At 35.1% G+C, this 17,618-nt stretch overlaps 2 protein-coding genes across 2 annotated transcripts; both read left to right on the top strand.

Annotated features, from left to right (window-relative positions):
- Positions 1 to 478: 478 nt before the first annotated feature.
- Positions 479 to 4,660, top strand: LOC136210864 (DET1- and DDB1-associated protein 1). The gene is made up of 4 exons (XM_066002283.1): positions 479 to 694; positions 3,294 to 3,354; positions 4,239 to 4,300; positions 4,373 to 4,660. The coding sequence occupies exons 1-4, from the start codon at positions 611 to 613 to the stop codon at positions 4,448 to 4,450; spliced, it is 285 nt and encodes a 94-aa protein (XP_065858355.1). The 5' UTR covers positions 479 to 610; the 3' UTR covers positions 4,451 to 4,660.
- Positions 4,661 to 14,629: 9,969 nt separating this feature from the next.
- Positions 14,630 to 16,874, top strand: LOC136210863 (2-C-methyl-D-erythritol 2,4-cyclodiphosphate synthase, chloroplastic). The gene is made up of 3 exons (XM_066002282.1): positions 14,630 to 15,038; positions 15,179 to 15,309; positions 16,506 to 16,874. The coding sequence occupies exons 1-3, from the start codon at positions 14,702 to 14,704 to the stop codon at positions 16,737 to 16,739; spliced, it is 702 nt and encodes a 233-aa protein (XP_065858354.1). The 5' UTR covers positions 14,630 to 14,701; the 3' UTR covers positions 16,740 to 16,874.
- Positions 16,875 to 17,618: the final 744 nt, after the last annotated feature.

Below are 17,618 nucleotides of genomic sequence, written 5' to 3'. Positions count from 1 at the left end.
ATGAGGTAATGGAAAGAAAAGAGAGGTGATGGAAAGGAAAGTTAAAAATTAACATTGTTTGAGAGTTTATAGGATGTAAATGAGGTTAAATGTTTCACTTCGTTTGAGAGTTTAAATATGGAGGGGGAATGAAGGTTAAATTTACTCTGCAGAGACAATAAATTTTAAAAATCTTTACGTTACTCCCTACAAAAAAAAAAAAAAAATCTTTACGTTCGTTAACCTTTGGAGGTTAGAGTTTTGGAGGTTAGAGGAAGTAAACATTTAACCCCATTAACGTCCATTTACTTTTAAAAAATAACTTTCAAATAAGATTAACTTAATACTTAACCTTTCATTACTTGTGTTTACTCCTATTAACCTCCTTCTAAACAATGGCTAACCTAACCTCCTTTAACCTCCAAAACTCTCGGACAGAGGCTAAATCCAATTGTTATATTGGTCAATGCAAATAGATAAAGACCAACTGACCAAAAATAAAAACCCATGCAAATTGCAAACGAGACCAGGTTAAATTAGTTCTAAAATCAAGCATTGTCCTCCCCACTTCTCTCGCTCTTTCCTACTCTCTTTCTCTCTCTAGATTTTGGATACCCAATTCCCGCATTCTATGGGGTCTTTGCTCGGCGACTGGCCTTCATTTGACCCTCACAACTTTACCCAACTTAGACCCACTGATCGTGCCAATCCTTCGGTGAGTAAACCCTCCTCTTATCTATAAACCAAGCCCAATTTCCTATTTTCTCGCTTTTCTCTTACAATCATACAAAATCTCATCTTTGTTAGATTATCTTTGAAGCTCAATGCTTGATGAGATATTAAAGTTCTCATTTTGATAAGTCATGTAATTGGGTTTTTAGATTTTGTTTCTGGGTTTACTTAATTGTGTTCATGGTGTTTGATTAGAAACTTTGTTTTGCCTAATTGTAAAGGCTCAAGTTCAGTAATTGTGTTTTTGTGAGATGAATGGTAACATTCTTGCTTAAGTTACAGCTGTCCAAAATGCAGTTCTTGTTTGGTGATTTAACTTAGCTTGACTGTTGTAGCATTGCAATAATGGATAGATTATTAGTGGATTCATAACAATAAGGCTCTCAATTGCTGTGACAACAACATGATTTACAAATACAATCTGCTTGACAGACGATATATTTGCCAAGATTATCATTTTTGTTTCATTTATATCATATATAATCATGTGGAATATATGGATCATATAATACGATTATGCACGATAACTAGTTTTGAAACCCCTAGATTAGAAGTTATATGTATAGTTACAATGCTAAAGATCTTGACTGGATTGATTTGTTGGAAAAAGCAAGTGTACTCAATGGCAATTTTGAGCTTTGATCAATGTTAAGTATCCGTGGCTTCATAATTCAGAGACCTTTCATGGGGATTGAGTTTATTGTGTTATATGATAAAGCTGGTTAGGGTTGTCATGTCGTAATCGTGTTATATGATTTGTATATTCGAAATGATTATATATGATACGGATGCAACAAAAATGATAATTCTATGTGTCATATATTAGTATGAATTGAGCCTTCAACTATCAGCTTAAACTTTTAGTTCAATTGGTTCCATGACATGATATGAGAGTCTCTCTGACCAAGTGATCAAGGCTACGAATCTTGGCCACCTCATTTGTTGATTTAATTGCAGGACATGGTAACATGGGCCTGTGTTGTGCATGCTTCAAGCCCAACGAGCATTTGCGTGCAGGGTGTGTCAGATATTAGTATGAATTGGACCTTCAACTATCAGCTCAAGCTTTTAGTTCAATTGGTTTCATGACAGTGTCAAATGGATTGTGTCAACGGGTTGTTTCTATAAATGTTGTCGTGTAAAAAATCTCATTTGTTGATTTAATTGCAGGACATGGTAATATAGGCCTGTGTTGTGCACGCTTCAAGTCCAATGGGCATTTGCGTGCAGGGTGTGTCAGATATTAATATGAATTGGGCCTTCAACTATGAGCTCAAGCTTTTAGTTCAATTGGTTTCATTACAGTGTCAAATGGATTGTGTCAAACGGGTTGTTTCTATAAATGTTGTGTAAAAAATTGACAGCCTAAAACTGGTGATAGAATGATGTAGTAACACATTGCTCAGGTGAATGTATGCAATTTCTTAGTGGTTTTCAGATTGAAGCTGTCATGATTATGTGCCGTATCAGAAAAGGTTGCAACTTTAGCAGTAATGGGTCAGATTACATATGAAACAAAGTTCAAAGGCTTTAGGACCCGTTTGGTTTATCCACTGTTTGCTGTTGGAAAATGTTGTTTTTCATGTATAAAACAATAACAGTAGTTCCTTAACCAAATACCTAAAACTCTCCCTTTTAATATAAAAAGGCAAATAGGAGGGGAAAATAGAGTAAACAAATACCCCTTAATATATGCCATGCTTGCGCACGGTTTTAATCACATGGACCTTAATGACCATACAATATTTGGTCATTCACCATTTGATCTATGTTTATTAGAATCCTAAGGTGGAGAATCGAAGCATCTGCGGCTTAGATTTAATATGAATATTCATGTGCTTGCACATACTACTAGTATATTTATTCTAGGCCTAATACATCACCATCTCCCTGAACTTGTCCATAATAGTAGATTGGCTCCCTAAACTTTACAGGTGTCTCACGAGCTCCTTGAACTTGATTATTTCGTATCACCAGTTCCGCGAACTTGTCCATAAAAGTAGATTAGCTCCTTGAACTTTATAAGTGTCTACCAAATAAGCAAGTTTAGGGAGTTGGTGAGACACTTATAAAGTCTAGGGAGCTAATCTACTTTTATGGACAAGTTCAGGGAGTTGGTGATATGGAATAATCAAGTTCAAAGAGCTGGTGAGACACTTGCAAAGTTTAGGGAGCCAATCTACTATTATTTTGGATGTGAGGGCGTTGTGGGTGTCCAATAGATTGACCTTTGAAACTTGCTTCCCGATGTCTAAAATATGTTGTGCTTTTTAGCTACTGGAGTTTTCTGGTCAAGCTTGTTTTTGCTGCATGCTAATTTACTTGCTAAAGAATCCATAATGACACTAGTATGATATTGGATTATCTTAGGATTTGTTCTTGTTTAGATGAACCTAAATGACCAAAGAATTGTTTTTCTGTTCATCATTTTATGTGTATGAAATGCTTCTTAAAATTTCAATTATGATTCTTATGCTGAGATCAGATAGCATTTCCGTTTTTATTTAGATAATTTCATGCTTCTATGTAGAAAATGACTCCGAATCATTTCGGGATTAAGGCTTTGTTGTTGTTGTATGTAGAAAATGACTCCAGCTACTTATCATCCAACTCACAACCGGACTCTTCCACCACCCAATCAAGGTAAGAAACTGAACTGTCAAACCTGAGTCCTTATATTTCATCTCCAATGACTTTTATGAGTTGCTTTTGAATGTTTCTGCTAAATTTATCATCTTTTGATATCATACAAGAGTACTTCTCTCTGTGTTAGAATGTGCTCGTCTTTGTTCACGGCATCATTTTTTGACTTCATCCATCGAATAACCTATGTTAGTTTCTATGTTGAGAATTTATAAGCAACAATAACCTAAGCCTTTCATGATATTTAAGAATGCTTCTTCAATTTTTTTTCTTTAGTTCTTTCTTAGAGGACAACAGATTTCTTTAGAACAAAATGCAATCTTTTATTGAAGAAAGTATGGTGTTAAAACGGAGAATTTAACATGGACGAGCATATACTCTAGCAAAGGAATAGGGAGATTGAGTTCCTGTTTGATTCTTCTTTTTGTAGCTCATATTTGATGTTCTATTCCAAACAGTAGATAGATATATATAAGAGTTTCCACACATTTTAAATCTGTTATTCCTAAAGAGCTAATACTTCTATAACAATGCTTCCCCAGTTTTAGATCCGTTATTTGGTGAGAAAATATACTCAATCTCTTGTATCAAACTTCCTTATTATCTTTCAACATTTGAAATGAATTGCTCGTCACTTTTGATAGAGCGCTGGATGCTCTAGGATGTTCATAGGCCTTTACTAATGCTAGTCATTGTTGGTAGTTTCCGCACATTCACCGAAAGCTTGTACTGCACGATCAATTCTAGCTTTTGAAACTTAACTTGAGCAAGTTCAATCAGCTGGACTTGCACAACTCTTGCTTATTTAGTACATATTTTTCTGGAATTTGGTTGATCCAAAGGTAATATAATATCCTCATTTTTTCTGAAAATTGTCTTGGCAGTGATAACTACTGAAGCCAAAAATATTCTTCTGAGGAACATCTACAAGGGGACGGAAGAGAAGGTTGGTTATTGATGCATCAGTATCACATGACATATCATTTTTTTTAACTGTTCATGGGCATTTTCCTTGCAGTTGAGACCAAAGAGAGCTGCCTCGGAGAATCTAATACCGGAGCATGGATGCAAGCAACCCAGGTCTTCTGATTGCTAAACCTTGTTACTGTTTTGAAACCAACATTCTATTTATAGTTTTAGTGTAAATACAAATCATGCCATGTTAAACTTGGTAATTTTGCGAACGGAAAGTCCGAAAAGGACTTGCTTTTGCGCTACTCCATGCTTTTGGGAGCCACATTTGTAAATTTTTGTGTGTACAAATCAGATCTACAGCTGAATGATTACTTAGCAAAGAGTGAAAATATTACTGGTGTGGTTGTTACTGATGCTTTTTTTTTTTTTTCTTTTACCAAAGTTTAGTACACAATGATGTAACTTTTTTGAATGGTTGACTTGCTTAAGGATTTTTTTTCCCGCCTAATACATGTGTAGCACCGAAACTTGTCCCGATAAATTTAATGACCCCTCCAACTTTGAAAACGATTGGTTAGCTCCTTCAAGTTGCTTTTACAGTGATATGCTTAACTTAAGTTCTATATGGCGGGGGCCTTTTTTTATCACCTCAAGTTGTTTGAGGTATTTGGATCAATTGTTAGATACATCTGAAAAGGTTAATAACAGTTGAACTAAACACTGAAGTTGTTCCATGAGCTGATCTTCCGTGATTGTGGTTCAAACATCTCAGCCAGTTGATTGATGTTTGGATTCATGTTAATATCTTGAATTTTCCCTTTTGTTGTTGTTGGTTATATATATAATTGGTATTTGATATTAGAGGATTGTAAGAGGAACTTTTGGATGAACTGTTAGTCGATGAATCATTTAAGGAGTTAAAGGAGGGGTTGAAAACCGGGGAACTCACTGCGATATCTAAGTTAGCTGAGTTTTAAAACCGAAGAAGAGGAATTGAATTCTATGGTGGGTGATGCACTTTTCATGTAGTGCAGTCATCTTATTCTATTTATAAGATAGAGAAAATTAACCGCATTTTTTGTTTAGATATTTAAAACAAACTAATTGTTCAATAAACATTATTTTAATTATTACAACAACAACAACAAAGCCTTAGTCTCGAAATGATTCGGGATCGGCTAACATGAACCATCGTATAAAACCGTGAAATCAAGTCGTGTCAGCGACAGAAATTCTCTCCCTCCACTCTGTTCTATCCACTACCATATTTTCCTCAATCCCCAATAAACTCATATCGCTCTTGATCCTCCTCCTCCAAGTTTGCTTAGGTCTTCCCCTACCCCTCATCACTACATCACTTTGCCACTCTTCAGTCCTCATAACCGGCGCATCAAGCGCCCTTCGTCTTACATGACCAAACCACCTTAGTCGGTTTTCCCTCATTTTATTCTCATTAAATGTAACCCCTATTTTTGTCCTAATTATTTCATTACTCATCCGGTCCTTTCTCGTATGACCACACATCCATCTCAACATACGCATCTCCACCACCGATATCTTATGAGTGTGACAGTGTTTCACTGCCCAACACTCCGTACAATATAACAGTGCTGGTCTGATTGCCGTGCGGTAGAATTTTTCCTTCAATCTATTACGTATGCCGGGGTCACAAAGGAAACTCGTAGCACTCTTCCACTTTGCCCAACCAGATTTAATTCTATGAGCAACATCTCCATCTACTTCTCCACCCGTTTGGATAATAGATCCTAAATACCGAAAGCAATCCGATGCCTGAACAACTCTCCCATCTAGGGTGATTGTCCATGCCTCCCTACTCCTATCGCCGCTAAACTTACACTCCAAATATTCTGTCTTACTTCGGCTCAACTTAAAGCCTCTAGATTCTAAAGTTTGTCTCCATAGTTCCAACTTCCTCTCCACGCATTCTTTCGTCTCATCAACCAACACAATATCATCTGCAAAGAACATGCACCATGGTATACCATCTTGAAGTGAACTCGTTAGTTCATCCATAACAATGGCAAAAAGAAATGGGCTTAGTGCAGGACCTTGATGCACTCCAATCGTAATAGGGAACTCTTCAGTCTTCCCAACACTGGTGCGTACACTCGTGCATGCTCCCTCATACATATTCTTTATGATGTCAATATATTTCCGCGAAATGCCTTTCCTTATTAAGGCCCACCAAAGTACTTCCCTTGGTACCTTATCATATGCCTTCTCCAAGTCAATGAAAACCATATGCAAGTCTTTCTTCTTATTTCGATAGTGCTCCATTAATTGTCTCATTAGATGGATGGCTTCCATATTTGATCTTCCCGGCATAAAGCGGAACTGGTTTTCCGAGATCTTCGCCGTCCTTCGTACCCTTTGTTCGATCACTCGCTCCCACAGTTTCATAGTGTGACTCATTAATTTGATTCCTCGATAGTTGGCACAATCTTGGACATCGCCTTTGTTCTTATACAATGGGATTATGATAACTTTTCCTCCATTCTGATGGCATCTTATTGTTTCTCCAAATTTTGTTGAAAAACGTCGTTAACCATTCGATTCCTCTCTCTCCCAAACATCTCCAAATCTCAATAGGGATGCCATCAGGTTCTACTGCTTTCTTCAATCTCATCTTATTTAATGCCATTTTGACTTCACCCTTTTGAATTCTCCGTATGCATTCACGATTTATCATATCGTGAGGGATACTTATATCTCCAACATCTTGTCCGCGATCTCCATTAAATAAGTTATCAAAATAGAACCTCCATCGTTCCTTGATATCCTTATCTCCAACTATGACTTTTTGGTCCACATCCTTCACACATTTAACTTTTTCGAGATCTCGCGTCTTCCTATCTCTCATCCGAGCAATTCTATATATGTGTCTTTCCCCTTCCTTCGTATCCAATCTTGTGTATAAATCCCGATTCACATTTGCTCTAGCATCTCGTATGAACTTCTTTACTTCCCTTTGTACTTTTCGTAGTTCTCATCACTCCTGCACTTCCCTAATATTTTATAGGATTCTCGCTTACTCTTTACTGTTTGTCGTACTTCTTCTGTCCACCAAGATGTGTCCTTACCCGGTGGCATGCTACCTTTAGATTCCCCTAGAACTTCCTTCGCTACTTCCCTTATACTATGCTCCATCTTAGTCCATATCGAATCTATATCTAAATCCATATTACAAGTCCAAATATCTTTTTTGGCCATCTCATCCACAAATTTTTGTTGATTCTCCCCTTACAGTTTCCACCACTTAATCTTAGTCTCCACTTGTGGTGTTCGTTTTCTCATGCATCTCTTACTTCGAAAATCAAGCACCACTACTCTATGTTGGGTTGTCGTACTCTCACCAGAGAATAAACATTATTTTAAGTATCAAAATAAATTTAATTCATACAATATAATTAAATTTCACATTCAAAAGATAACTTAAGAAATTAATTTTGTTAATAATGTATATTTTTGTTTTTTACTTTTTTTTTTTTGGAAAGGCAACATAGTGCATAAATCAAATATGAGCAATATATGGATACAAATAGAGTTCCACACGGCATTTGAGCAATCGCCCTTGAGAATGACCGGTGACTGTAGCTCCTTTGCACATCTAGCTAAATTATGTACTTGATTCCCTCCCCGATATACTAAATTGAAGGAACATAAAGAAAAAGATTGCGATAAATTGATCACATTCATAAACAAGAAATGTAGCGCAGAAAGAGGTGGACTGCCTTGGTGCAGAATATCAATGACACCCTTAGCATCTGATTCAATCCAAATCCGTGTAGAATTAAGTTCTTTAGCCAAAATTAGACTCTCCCAGATGGCGTGCAACTCAGCTGCTTCTGCTGATAAACACGGTTTGAGTGGTATACCTATGCTAAACAGAACGTGGCCAAGTGAATCTCGAGCAACCACTCCGGCCTTAGCGAAAAGCTCGTTACCCTCCCATGTGGCATCACAGTTTATTTTAGTAATGCCATTGGGAGGGGGACACTAGCCCTTGTTAGGGTTAAGGGGTGCGTTGTCGGTCATTGTTGTAGGCGACAAACAGTGAGTTTGCTGCCATTCGGTATAAACGTTTTTGGCCTTAGCTATCAATACTTTCGCCTCAATTGTAACTCCCTCGTGTAATAATCGGTTGCGCCTGTACCACATCCACTATTGGAGAATCAGTCCATACTCACCATCCGATGTACTTGACGCCGCCAAACATTCCATCAACCATACTCGGAGATCAGGTCCCTAATTCGATCCCATCGGACTGCCAGCACTACACTTTTCCATACTGCTGTCGTCATTGGGCAGTGTATGAAGACGTGGTGGAGGTCCTCCATATCATAGCCACATGTTCGGCAAGTTTCGTCAATCCGCAGTCCGTGCTGGCAGAGGTTCCAGCTACACGGAAGTGGATTCTTTGCTAATTTCGAGCCAAAATGCAGAACTTTAGGAGGGATCGTTATTTTCCAAAGTTGTTGCTAGAAATCAGGGGCCCTGGACAACGAGGAAGGAATTGCCCATCGCTCCCGTCTTCATTGTTCCGACAGGTGGTAGCAAGACCGAACTGAGAACCAGCCATTTGGTGCGGCTCCCCAATAACTCCCGTCTTTGTAGCGTGAGGGGCTTGTTCGGATTTTGGCAATTTTTGCAGAATGAGAGTAAGAAAAAATACAATTAAGTAAGTTTAAGTCCCAATCTGTACATGCAGCATTAAATAGCTCATTCACTAATCGGGGCCGAGAGGGTAGACGACACACTAAAGGTCACCGAGCATTAAGTGAAGAGACACAATGATCCTCCCAGATATGTATGTTTTCGTCGTCTCCAACCTGCCACATAAGTGTTATCGCGTACAATATGTCTTGCTGCCATCACACTCTGCCAAAAATAACTGGAATTCGAGCTAGGCTCTGCTTCTAGTATACGTGATTGCGGGAAATATTTCGATTTTAACACCCTAGAGCATAAGGAAACCGTGTTCCGGGACAACCGCCATACCTATTTTTGCCAATTGAGCAGTGTTGAATGACCGCATCCAACAGAAGCCAAGTCCCCATCTTTTTTCGTTTGACAAAGTGCCTCCCATGCCAACCAACACAGAAGTCGCTTCGTGCCAGAACCACCCCACCAGAATCGGCTAAAAAGTTGTTGAATTTCAGAGCAAAAGGTTTCAGGGAACATAAAACAGGACATCACATATGTGGGTATTGATTGAATGACTGCATTGATTAATACTTGCTTCCCTCCGACTGACAAATTCCGTTCCTTCCAACCCCGGACCTTTCGTCTTTGATGTTAGAAAACATAGAGCTTTTTTACTTCCTCTGATGACTGTTGGGAGACTCAAATACTGCAGGAGCGCTCCTGTGATTTTAACATTCAACATTGTGGAAAGAGGCACCCAGTACTGAAGGAGATTTCAGACTTATCAAAATTAATTGCATGTCTTGAACACAGTTCATACTCGTAGAATGTTGCATAGTTTGACAATTTCGGTGACAGTAACTCTACCAAAGATAAAGGAATCATCAACAAAGAATAAATGTGAAATACCTGGACTGTATTGGGTGACTTTAATTCCATGCAAATCATCTGAGTCTTCCGTGCAAATCATCTGAGTCTTCCGCTTTTCTGATGTTGGCAGATAACACTTCAACACATATAAAAAACAGATATGAGGAGATTGGATCCCCTGTCTAAGACTTCTTGTTGGCTTTAACCAATTCCTAGGCTATCCATTGATAAGAAAAGACATGAATACATTCGATACACACTTCATCACAAGCCCAACAAACTGTGGTGGAATCTCATATGTGCTTTACTTTTTAATTTTAATCCTAACTTTTTTAACTTTTTTTAATTTATTGCTAACCATTATAATTTATATTAATTAAGTTTTTTTAGAAGCATATTAATTAATAAGTAAAGTAAATATATATATATATATATATATATATATATATATATATATATATATATATATATATGGTTTGGTTAACCGGAATAGTTGGTTTTTGAAAATATAAAATCTAAATCGTTAACCGTTATTAACATATACAAATCTAAACCGTGTCCATCATGTCCATCAGTTTGGTTAATTAGTTTTTCTGATTCGAATTTTTATTTTTCGGTTCGAGTAACTGTTTGATCCCTTACCTTTTAAAAAGTCAATGGTCACTTTAAGCAAGTTCACGAGGTTAATAGATGTTGTTCAAAGTACAAAATACACCTATTTGTCTCACACGGTATCCAAAATTTGGTCATTTGACGCATGTGGTACTATTTGATAACATTCGCCCCTATAGTATCCACATAGGTGACATTTAACTCATATTGGACATAAAACTAATCGATTTGTTAATTTTTTTTGTCACATGACACAATTTTTGACACATGATATGTAATATAACAATTTTTTTTTCTTTTGTATATAGACTTAATATGTAGATAAATAGAAAAAATTAATTTTTTTTATTTATCCACATATTAAATTTATATGGAAAAAATTAAATCAATTAGCACATGTAAATATCACGTATCAAAAATTGTGTAATGTGACAAAAAGAATTAATAAATCAGTTAATTTTCTATTTAAATTGGATTAAATGTCATCTATGAAAATATTTCAAGACTCAAATATTACCAAATAATACTATAAGAGAGCAAATTACAAAATTTTGAATAGCACATAATCCTTATATGGGAGATACTATGGTTACTTTGTTTTTTCCTATTATTGAATGATGACTTTATTTTTTTTCTAATTAATTTTCTATCTCATCATCCAAAGATGAACAAAATAAAATAATAGTTACTTTATTAAAAACAAAATAATCATTGATTGCACTTCCATATATATCATCTAACAAGGTTTCAAATGTATCATCTAATAAAATTTAGACTTAAATTGCTTTTTTTTTTTTTTTTTGTAACGTGAAAGACTAAACGTGATCTTCTCTAATAATCATATTTAAATTTGTAACTTATATTTTTTTTTTGTAGGAAATTATAAAATTGGGTCAATTTACATATTTAATTCATTTATCCAATATACTACATATCTAGACTATTTTTATGTGACTTTCTCAAAATACCCCAACCTTTCATCTTCCCCCTTCCTCTTCCTTGCACGGTTTCTTTTCCCTTCTCAAACATTTGATCTTCCTCTCTTCTTTTATATTGCGAAATCTGCACCATTTTCTTCATCAACATGTATTTCTATTTTCTCTATATTCATCTCTTGATTCTTCATCTTCCTATTGCTAGAAAATTAAGCCATGGTTCTTCATCTTCCTGTTTCTTCTCATCTCTTGGTTTCTTTCTTCTTGTGTGGATCAAAAAAATCGTTATTCGACGTTATTTTCATTGTTTTTATGCGTTTATCATATGGTTATTGATAGAGGGCGAGCCTTGGCGCAACGGTAAACGTTGTTGCCGTGTGACCAAGAGATCACAGGTTCGAGTCTTAGGAGCGGAATCTTTTTTCGCGAAGCCAAATTGTTATCTTTCTTGCACATTTCTCTTCACAGACTTCGTGGAATCTTCTTTCGCGAAGCCAAATCGTCATTTTTCTTCCTAACACGATTTAATTTTTGTGAAGGTAGTTGAATACATAACATCCCTTTTAAGAAGACGGTGTACTGGGATGCAAAGGATGTGTAAACCTGCTGATTTTTCTTGGATTCTTCTCTGAAACAGGGATTTCATCAAGATTGGTCATATTGACTTTGAAATGATTTTAATGTTGTTATTGTTGCAATTTTGTTATAAATTTTGATAATGTTATGATTTTAATGTTGTTTTTGTTGCAATCTTGTTGTAAATTTTGATAATGTTATGATTTTAATGTTAGAATTATTGTTGCACCCTTGTTGTTATGCATTTTTTTTTATCATATATCACTTTGCAGATTTCGCAATATGCGAAAATAATACTGCCTAAAAACACGTCTTTTACTTCGTATATTGTGAAATCTGCAAAAATAATACTGTCTAAAAACACGTCTTTTACTTCGTATATTGCGAAATCTGCGAAAACGAAAGTTAATCTGCGGATTAATATTGTCTTTGCATGCTTTGCATATTACGAAATCTGCGAATTAAAATCATCTACTGAACCAAACATTATCTTCGCATACTTCACATATTGCAAAATCAGCGAAGTCAGATGGAATGGAATGGAATGGAGAAAGAAGAAAGAGTACAAAATTTCTAAGTGTTATATATATATATTAAGGATATTATAAGAAAGTTATACAAAAATAGTCTAGATATATAGTAGGTTAGATAAATGGGTTAAATAATCTTTCAATTTTACCCAATTTTATAATTTTTTTTTTTTTTTACAGTGTAGCCGCCCTTTGTTGACAAAATCTATTTAGGTCTGAATTCAACTCCAGAAATAATAATATATAATATCCGCATGGGAATTTGCATATGAGCTACTGAAATTAATTAGTTGTACTTGTGGTTAATGCAGCCTTATTAACATGGATTACTATACTATATATATGCTGTATGTTGTTGACCACCCCATCCCATGTGTAGCAGACTTCATTGAGCTGTCCAAATTTGATTATATATTTTCTGATTTTTTCATTTTTCTAAATTTATATTGACATCAAATATATATAAATCTTTTTATGGGTGTTAGAAGTTTATTTTCAAATGCATATTAAATAAATAATGTTCTTTTCTTAAAATCAAGTATTAATCATTATTTTAATATGTAGGATTACTATTGATCAACAATGGCCTTGTTTGGTAAATAGCGTTTTGGGATAAAAAGAGCGGTTTTGGCTAACTTTAGCGGTTTGACCATTGAAACCGCTGATTGGAGTGTTTGGTGGAGAGAGGTTTGGGAGAGAGTTTTGTGATGAAAACGCTAATTTAGAAAAAGCCCATTTTAGGAGCTTTTTCAATTAGCGTTTTGCAATATTAAAATTAATGAACTTCTTTAACCCTAATTATTTTATGTATATTTTTATGTATTAAAAAAGAAATGCCCTTATTCGTCTTTTTGCACAAACCGCTATTATCAATCAACTAATTTTTACCAAACAGGTCTACACAAACAGCTAATCAAATCAGCTAACAACTAACAACTAACAACTAATTCCCAAACAAGGCCAATACTTTTTTTTTTATATTAGAAATGAGAATTACTTCTGAGCTATTTTTAAATGTATTAAATAAATAATGCTATTTTAATCAAGTATTAGCCAGCAACTTAGTACGTATGGAGTTACTGAAAGGTTATTAATATCATTTTATTTTAATAAAGTTATTAAATTTTTATTTTTATTTCAATAAAATTATTCCGTCAATTTCAAACAGAGAAAATCATTTGAATAATGGCATAAGAGTCACCCGAAAATAAAATATATTTATTATTTACTTAATTCAAATGTTTGAAACTCTTACATGACATTGATATATACATATAGTTTTCGCACAACAATCATATTATACACAATAAAGTTTAACCACGAAGTTGTGGTGGAGTGGTAAAAGCTTATCCTCCCTTAACCAAAGATCTAGAGTTTGATCATCACGTTTGGGAATGAATTTTTTTTTTTTGTGTGTGGCTAGCAGTTGCCACATCACTGATCTACTTATTTTTTGGTTTTGGAATGATTTTATTAAAATAAAATCCAATAATTTTTTTTTTGAGAAAAATAATTTTATTAAAATAAAAAATGAAATTCAGAATTATTTTCTACACTGGTGAAAGATGTTTTGTTTTAAAAAATTATAGGGTAAATTTCAAATAAAACTCATGTGGTTTTATTAATTTTCAGATAAAGGACTGTGGTTTACTTTTTGTCAAAACGAGGATTGAGGTTTTCAACTTTAGAAAAATAAGAACTTTTTCGATTGATATTATTAAAATCACTATTGACGACTTCAAAAATTACATATTTTAAGAACTACTAATATTCTAAGCAACTTTAATTCTTCAACTTTTTTATTTTGAGATTATTTAGATGATGTTTGGTAAAAAGAGAGAAAGTTAATGTTTAGAGAGAGAAAGTTCCAAAAAAGATGATTTTCGAAAATAAAAAATGTAGTTCCATAAAAAAAAATATAACATTGAACAACTTTAATTCTTGAAAATTTTCATTTTCAGGTCGTTAAAAATGGTTTTAATAGCATTAATCTAAATGAGAAACCTCAATCCTCGTTTTGACAAAAAAAAAATATCTGAAAATCAGTGAAACTATATAAGTTTTATTTGAAATTTACCCAAAATTATATTCACGTGTTGTTTAGGAAAAAGACAATAAAATAAAATAAATGAAAGAAAGAAAGAAAAAGAGCCATTTTTTGACGAAGTACACAACTTAAGCATAAATATTGAAAACAAAACAAAAGAACCCAAACATAGAAGCTGCTTCTGCAAAACATCTCCAATGGCTATGGCTACTCAATTATACACCTCTTATTCTCCAATCTCCACCAATAATAGCAACACCACCAATACCACCAAAATCAGCCCTCTTCCTTTCCAATACAAACCATCATCTTCATCTCTTTCTTCAAAACCAATTACCAGGCTTTCCATTTCTGCAGCTGCAGGAACCACAGCTGTTCAAACCGATGCACCTACTACTTCCTCCAAAGGACCAAAATCTTTGCCTTTCAGAATAGGTCACGGCTTCGATCTTCATCGCTTGGAGCCTGGTTACCCTTTGATCATCGGTGGGATTAATATTCCACATGAGAGAGGCTGCGAGGCTCACTCCGATGGTAATTTTACTCGATTTCGTTGTCAATTGAATCTATTACAGTTCGAATTGGGGAAGATTTGTGATTGGGTTTCAGCTTTTAAAGTTGTTTGGGGACGAATTGAAGTTGAATTTGTTTTTTTCCCCCTTTTTTGATTGCAGGAGATGTGTTGTTGCACTGTGTTGTGGATGCAATATTGGGCGCATTAGGGCTTCCTGATATTGGTCAGATTTTCCCTGATTCTGATCCGAAGTGGAAAGGAGCTGCATCTTCTGTTTTTATTGAAGAAGCTGTGAGTTCTTTACTCTCCTTTTTTTGCTTTTATTTCCTTGTACATATGAGAAACTACTTCTGAGCTTTCATGTTCTGGTTGAGATTGTTTGAAGAACCGATTGTTTTACGGTTCTTTCCTTAAACACTGGAGTATAGATCATAAATTCTATGCTTAATACATGAAGCTCCTGAACTTTGGAGATGTCTTATTAGCACTTGAACTGAACTTGCTTAGAACAACATGATTAACCTCTAAAGTTATATGTGACAGAGCAAAGTGAGATTTGGACAAGTTGAAGTGCCTATCATTTTAAGCAAGTTCAATGAGTTATTAGGTCACTTTTAGCAAGTTTAGCCGTCAATATGTCACTTTAAGTAGGTTCGGGAGCCGATAGGTCATTTAAGCAAGTTCAAGTACAATATGTACTGACTTCTTTTTGAAGGCTCACAATAAACTGGTCTCATGTTCTGCCATAGATGGAATGAATAAGAGGAAAAGTTCAGAGTAGAGTTGAATTCTAGTTGCACTGAGTGAGGACAAGATAATCAAAAAGTGTCAATAGAGTTCCATTATCACAATGATAGTGCTAAATAACTATGTGAACAGGCTTGTGCTAAAATGAATTAAGATCTCTCATCTGTAGTGATTTAGTAGTGTTGTAACATGTAAACAAAATTTTGTTGAACAAGCCTTTCAGTAACTTATCTGCCCTTGTAGATGATTATGCAGTTTATAGATACAGGCAACGCAAAATAGTTGTTCATCACCATTTAGGGCTTATTTGGTTCAGCTGTTGTTGTTTCTCAATCACAGCCAGACACTTTATATCTACTGTTTGGTGTGAAAAAACAAAAAATAACTACAAGGAAAACCAAACGAGCAACTCAATTTGCCAAGGGTCTGTCGTCCCACTGGCTTGCCGTTGACACCCAAGGTTCTCTCAGAGGAGGGAGCTGCTTCAGCCTCCATTGCGAGACTTTGTCTTGCTTCCGCCCTTGTGTGTAGGTGTTGCATCAATTGCCATACGTGCTTATCATAGTTTATTATATTTCCCGGGGTAACATGAACAACAAATGCACCATCCATCCTACGTGCCCTGCATTGCGCCTTGAGCCTAGGCTCCAGGACCCCTTAGCGCCTTAGTGCACGCTGCGCCTTTAACAACTACGGTAGTGTGAACCCATTTGATCAAAATTATCCATTGTTATTTTCAGGTAAAACTGATGCATGAGGCAGGATATGATATTGGAAACTTGGATGCAACCTTGATTCTTCAAAGACCCAAATTGAGTCCTCACAAGGAAGCAATCAGAGCCAATTTGTGTGAACTGCTTGGAGCAGATCCTTCTGTGATAAATCTCAAGGCCAAAACTCATGAAAAAGTCGATAGCTTGGGCGAAAACAGAAGTATTGCTGCTCATACTGTTGTTCTTCTCATGAAGAAGTAAAAGATATACTAGTTTCAATTTTACAGATCAATTGTACTTCATTAGCTTTTGTTGTTTCCATTACAGAGATGAACAAATTGGTTCTTATGTTACAACCATCTGATTTACAATAAAACACTGTCCAAATTTCGTTAAGTGATGCAGTTTTCCGATTGGTTTTCCGCTTTGTAGCTTCTTTTTTGTTTTTTTTACTTCAAACAATAGATGTGACGAAAACAATAACAACTAAATCCAACAGATGCTTAGTTTTTATGTAAAGTTATCCATGTGTTTTTCTAGTTGTGAATAGCAACAATTGTGCACTGTCCAAGTTAGTCAAGATATAGTCCTGAAACTTGGATTGTAAGGTCAATTTGATCCAAAAGATGTTCGGTTCGATAAAACTTTGATCATGTTGAGTCTTAATTTGTAAATAAGCCGAGCTTGAGCTTGAGCTTGAGCTCATGAATAAGTTGATTATAATGTTCATAAGCGGGTTTGTCAATGAGTCCAATTTGATTTTTTTTAATAATATGTATTTTATAAATGGAAAATGTAAAACTACGTAGTTTTATGTGAAATTTTAGTATCGTAGGTTTTAAAACTACATAGTTTTTGTGTTGAAGAGAATTCAAATGAGATTGAAACCCTATCTTCGACTTCAATTTTTTATTTTAAACATAACAAATTAGCTCTTTGTGAGCCTTGCTTTTGAACATAATTATGAGCCTTCAGCGAACAAAATTTTAATCATCTCATAATCATATATTTTCTTAACAAATCGAGTTGAAATTCATCCATTTTGTATCGAGCTGAGCATGAGCAGGGCAAAGCTACTTTGACTTTGACTTGAAATATGAAGTTGAATGGTAAAATTGCTTAAAATTTACTTTGGACTAA

Source organism: Euphorbia lathyris, chromosome 1 (genome assembly GCF_963576675.1).
Source record: "Euphorbia lathyris chromosome 1, ddEupLath1.1, whole genome shotgun sequence".
Classification (NCBI taxonomy): domain Eukaryota; kingdom Viridiplantae; phylum Streptophyta; class Magnoliopsida; order Malpighiales; family Euphorbiaceae; genus Euphorbia; species Euphorbia lathyris.
The sequence above is the reverse complement of the archived record's forward strand: the minus strand, read 5'-3'. Positions and strand labels throughout refer to the sequence as shown.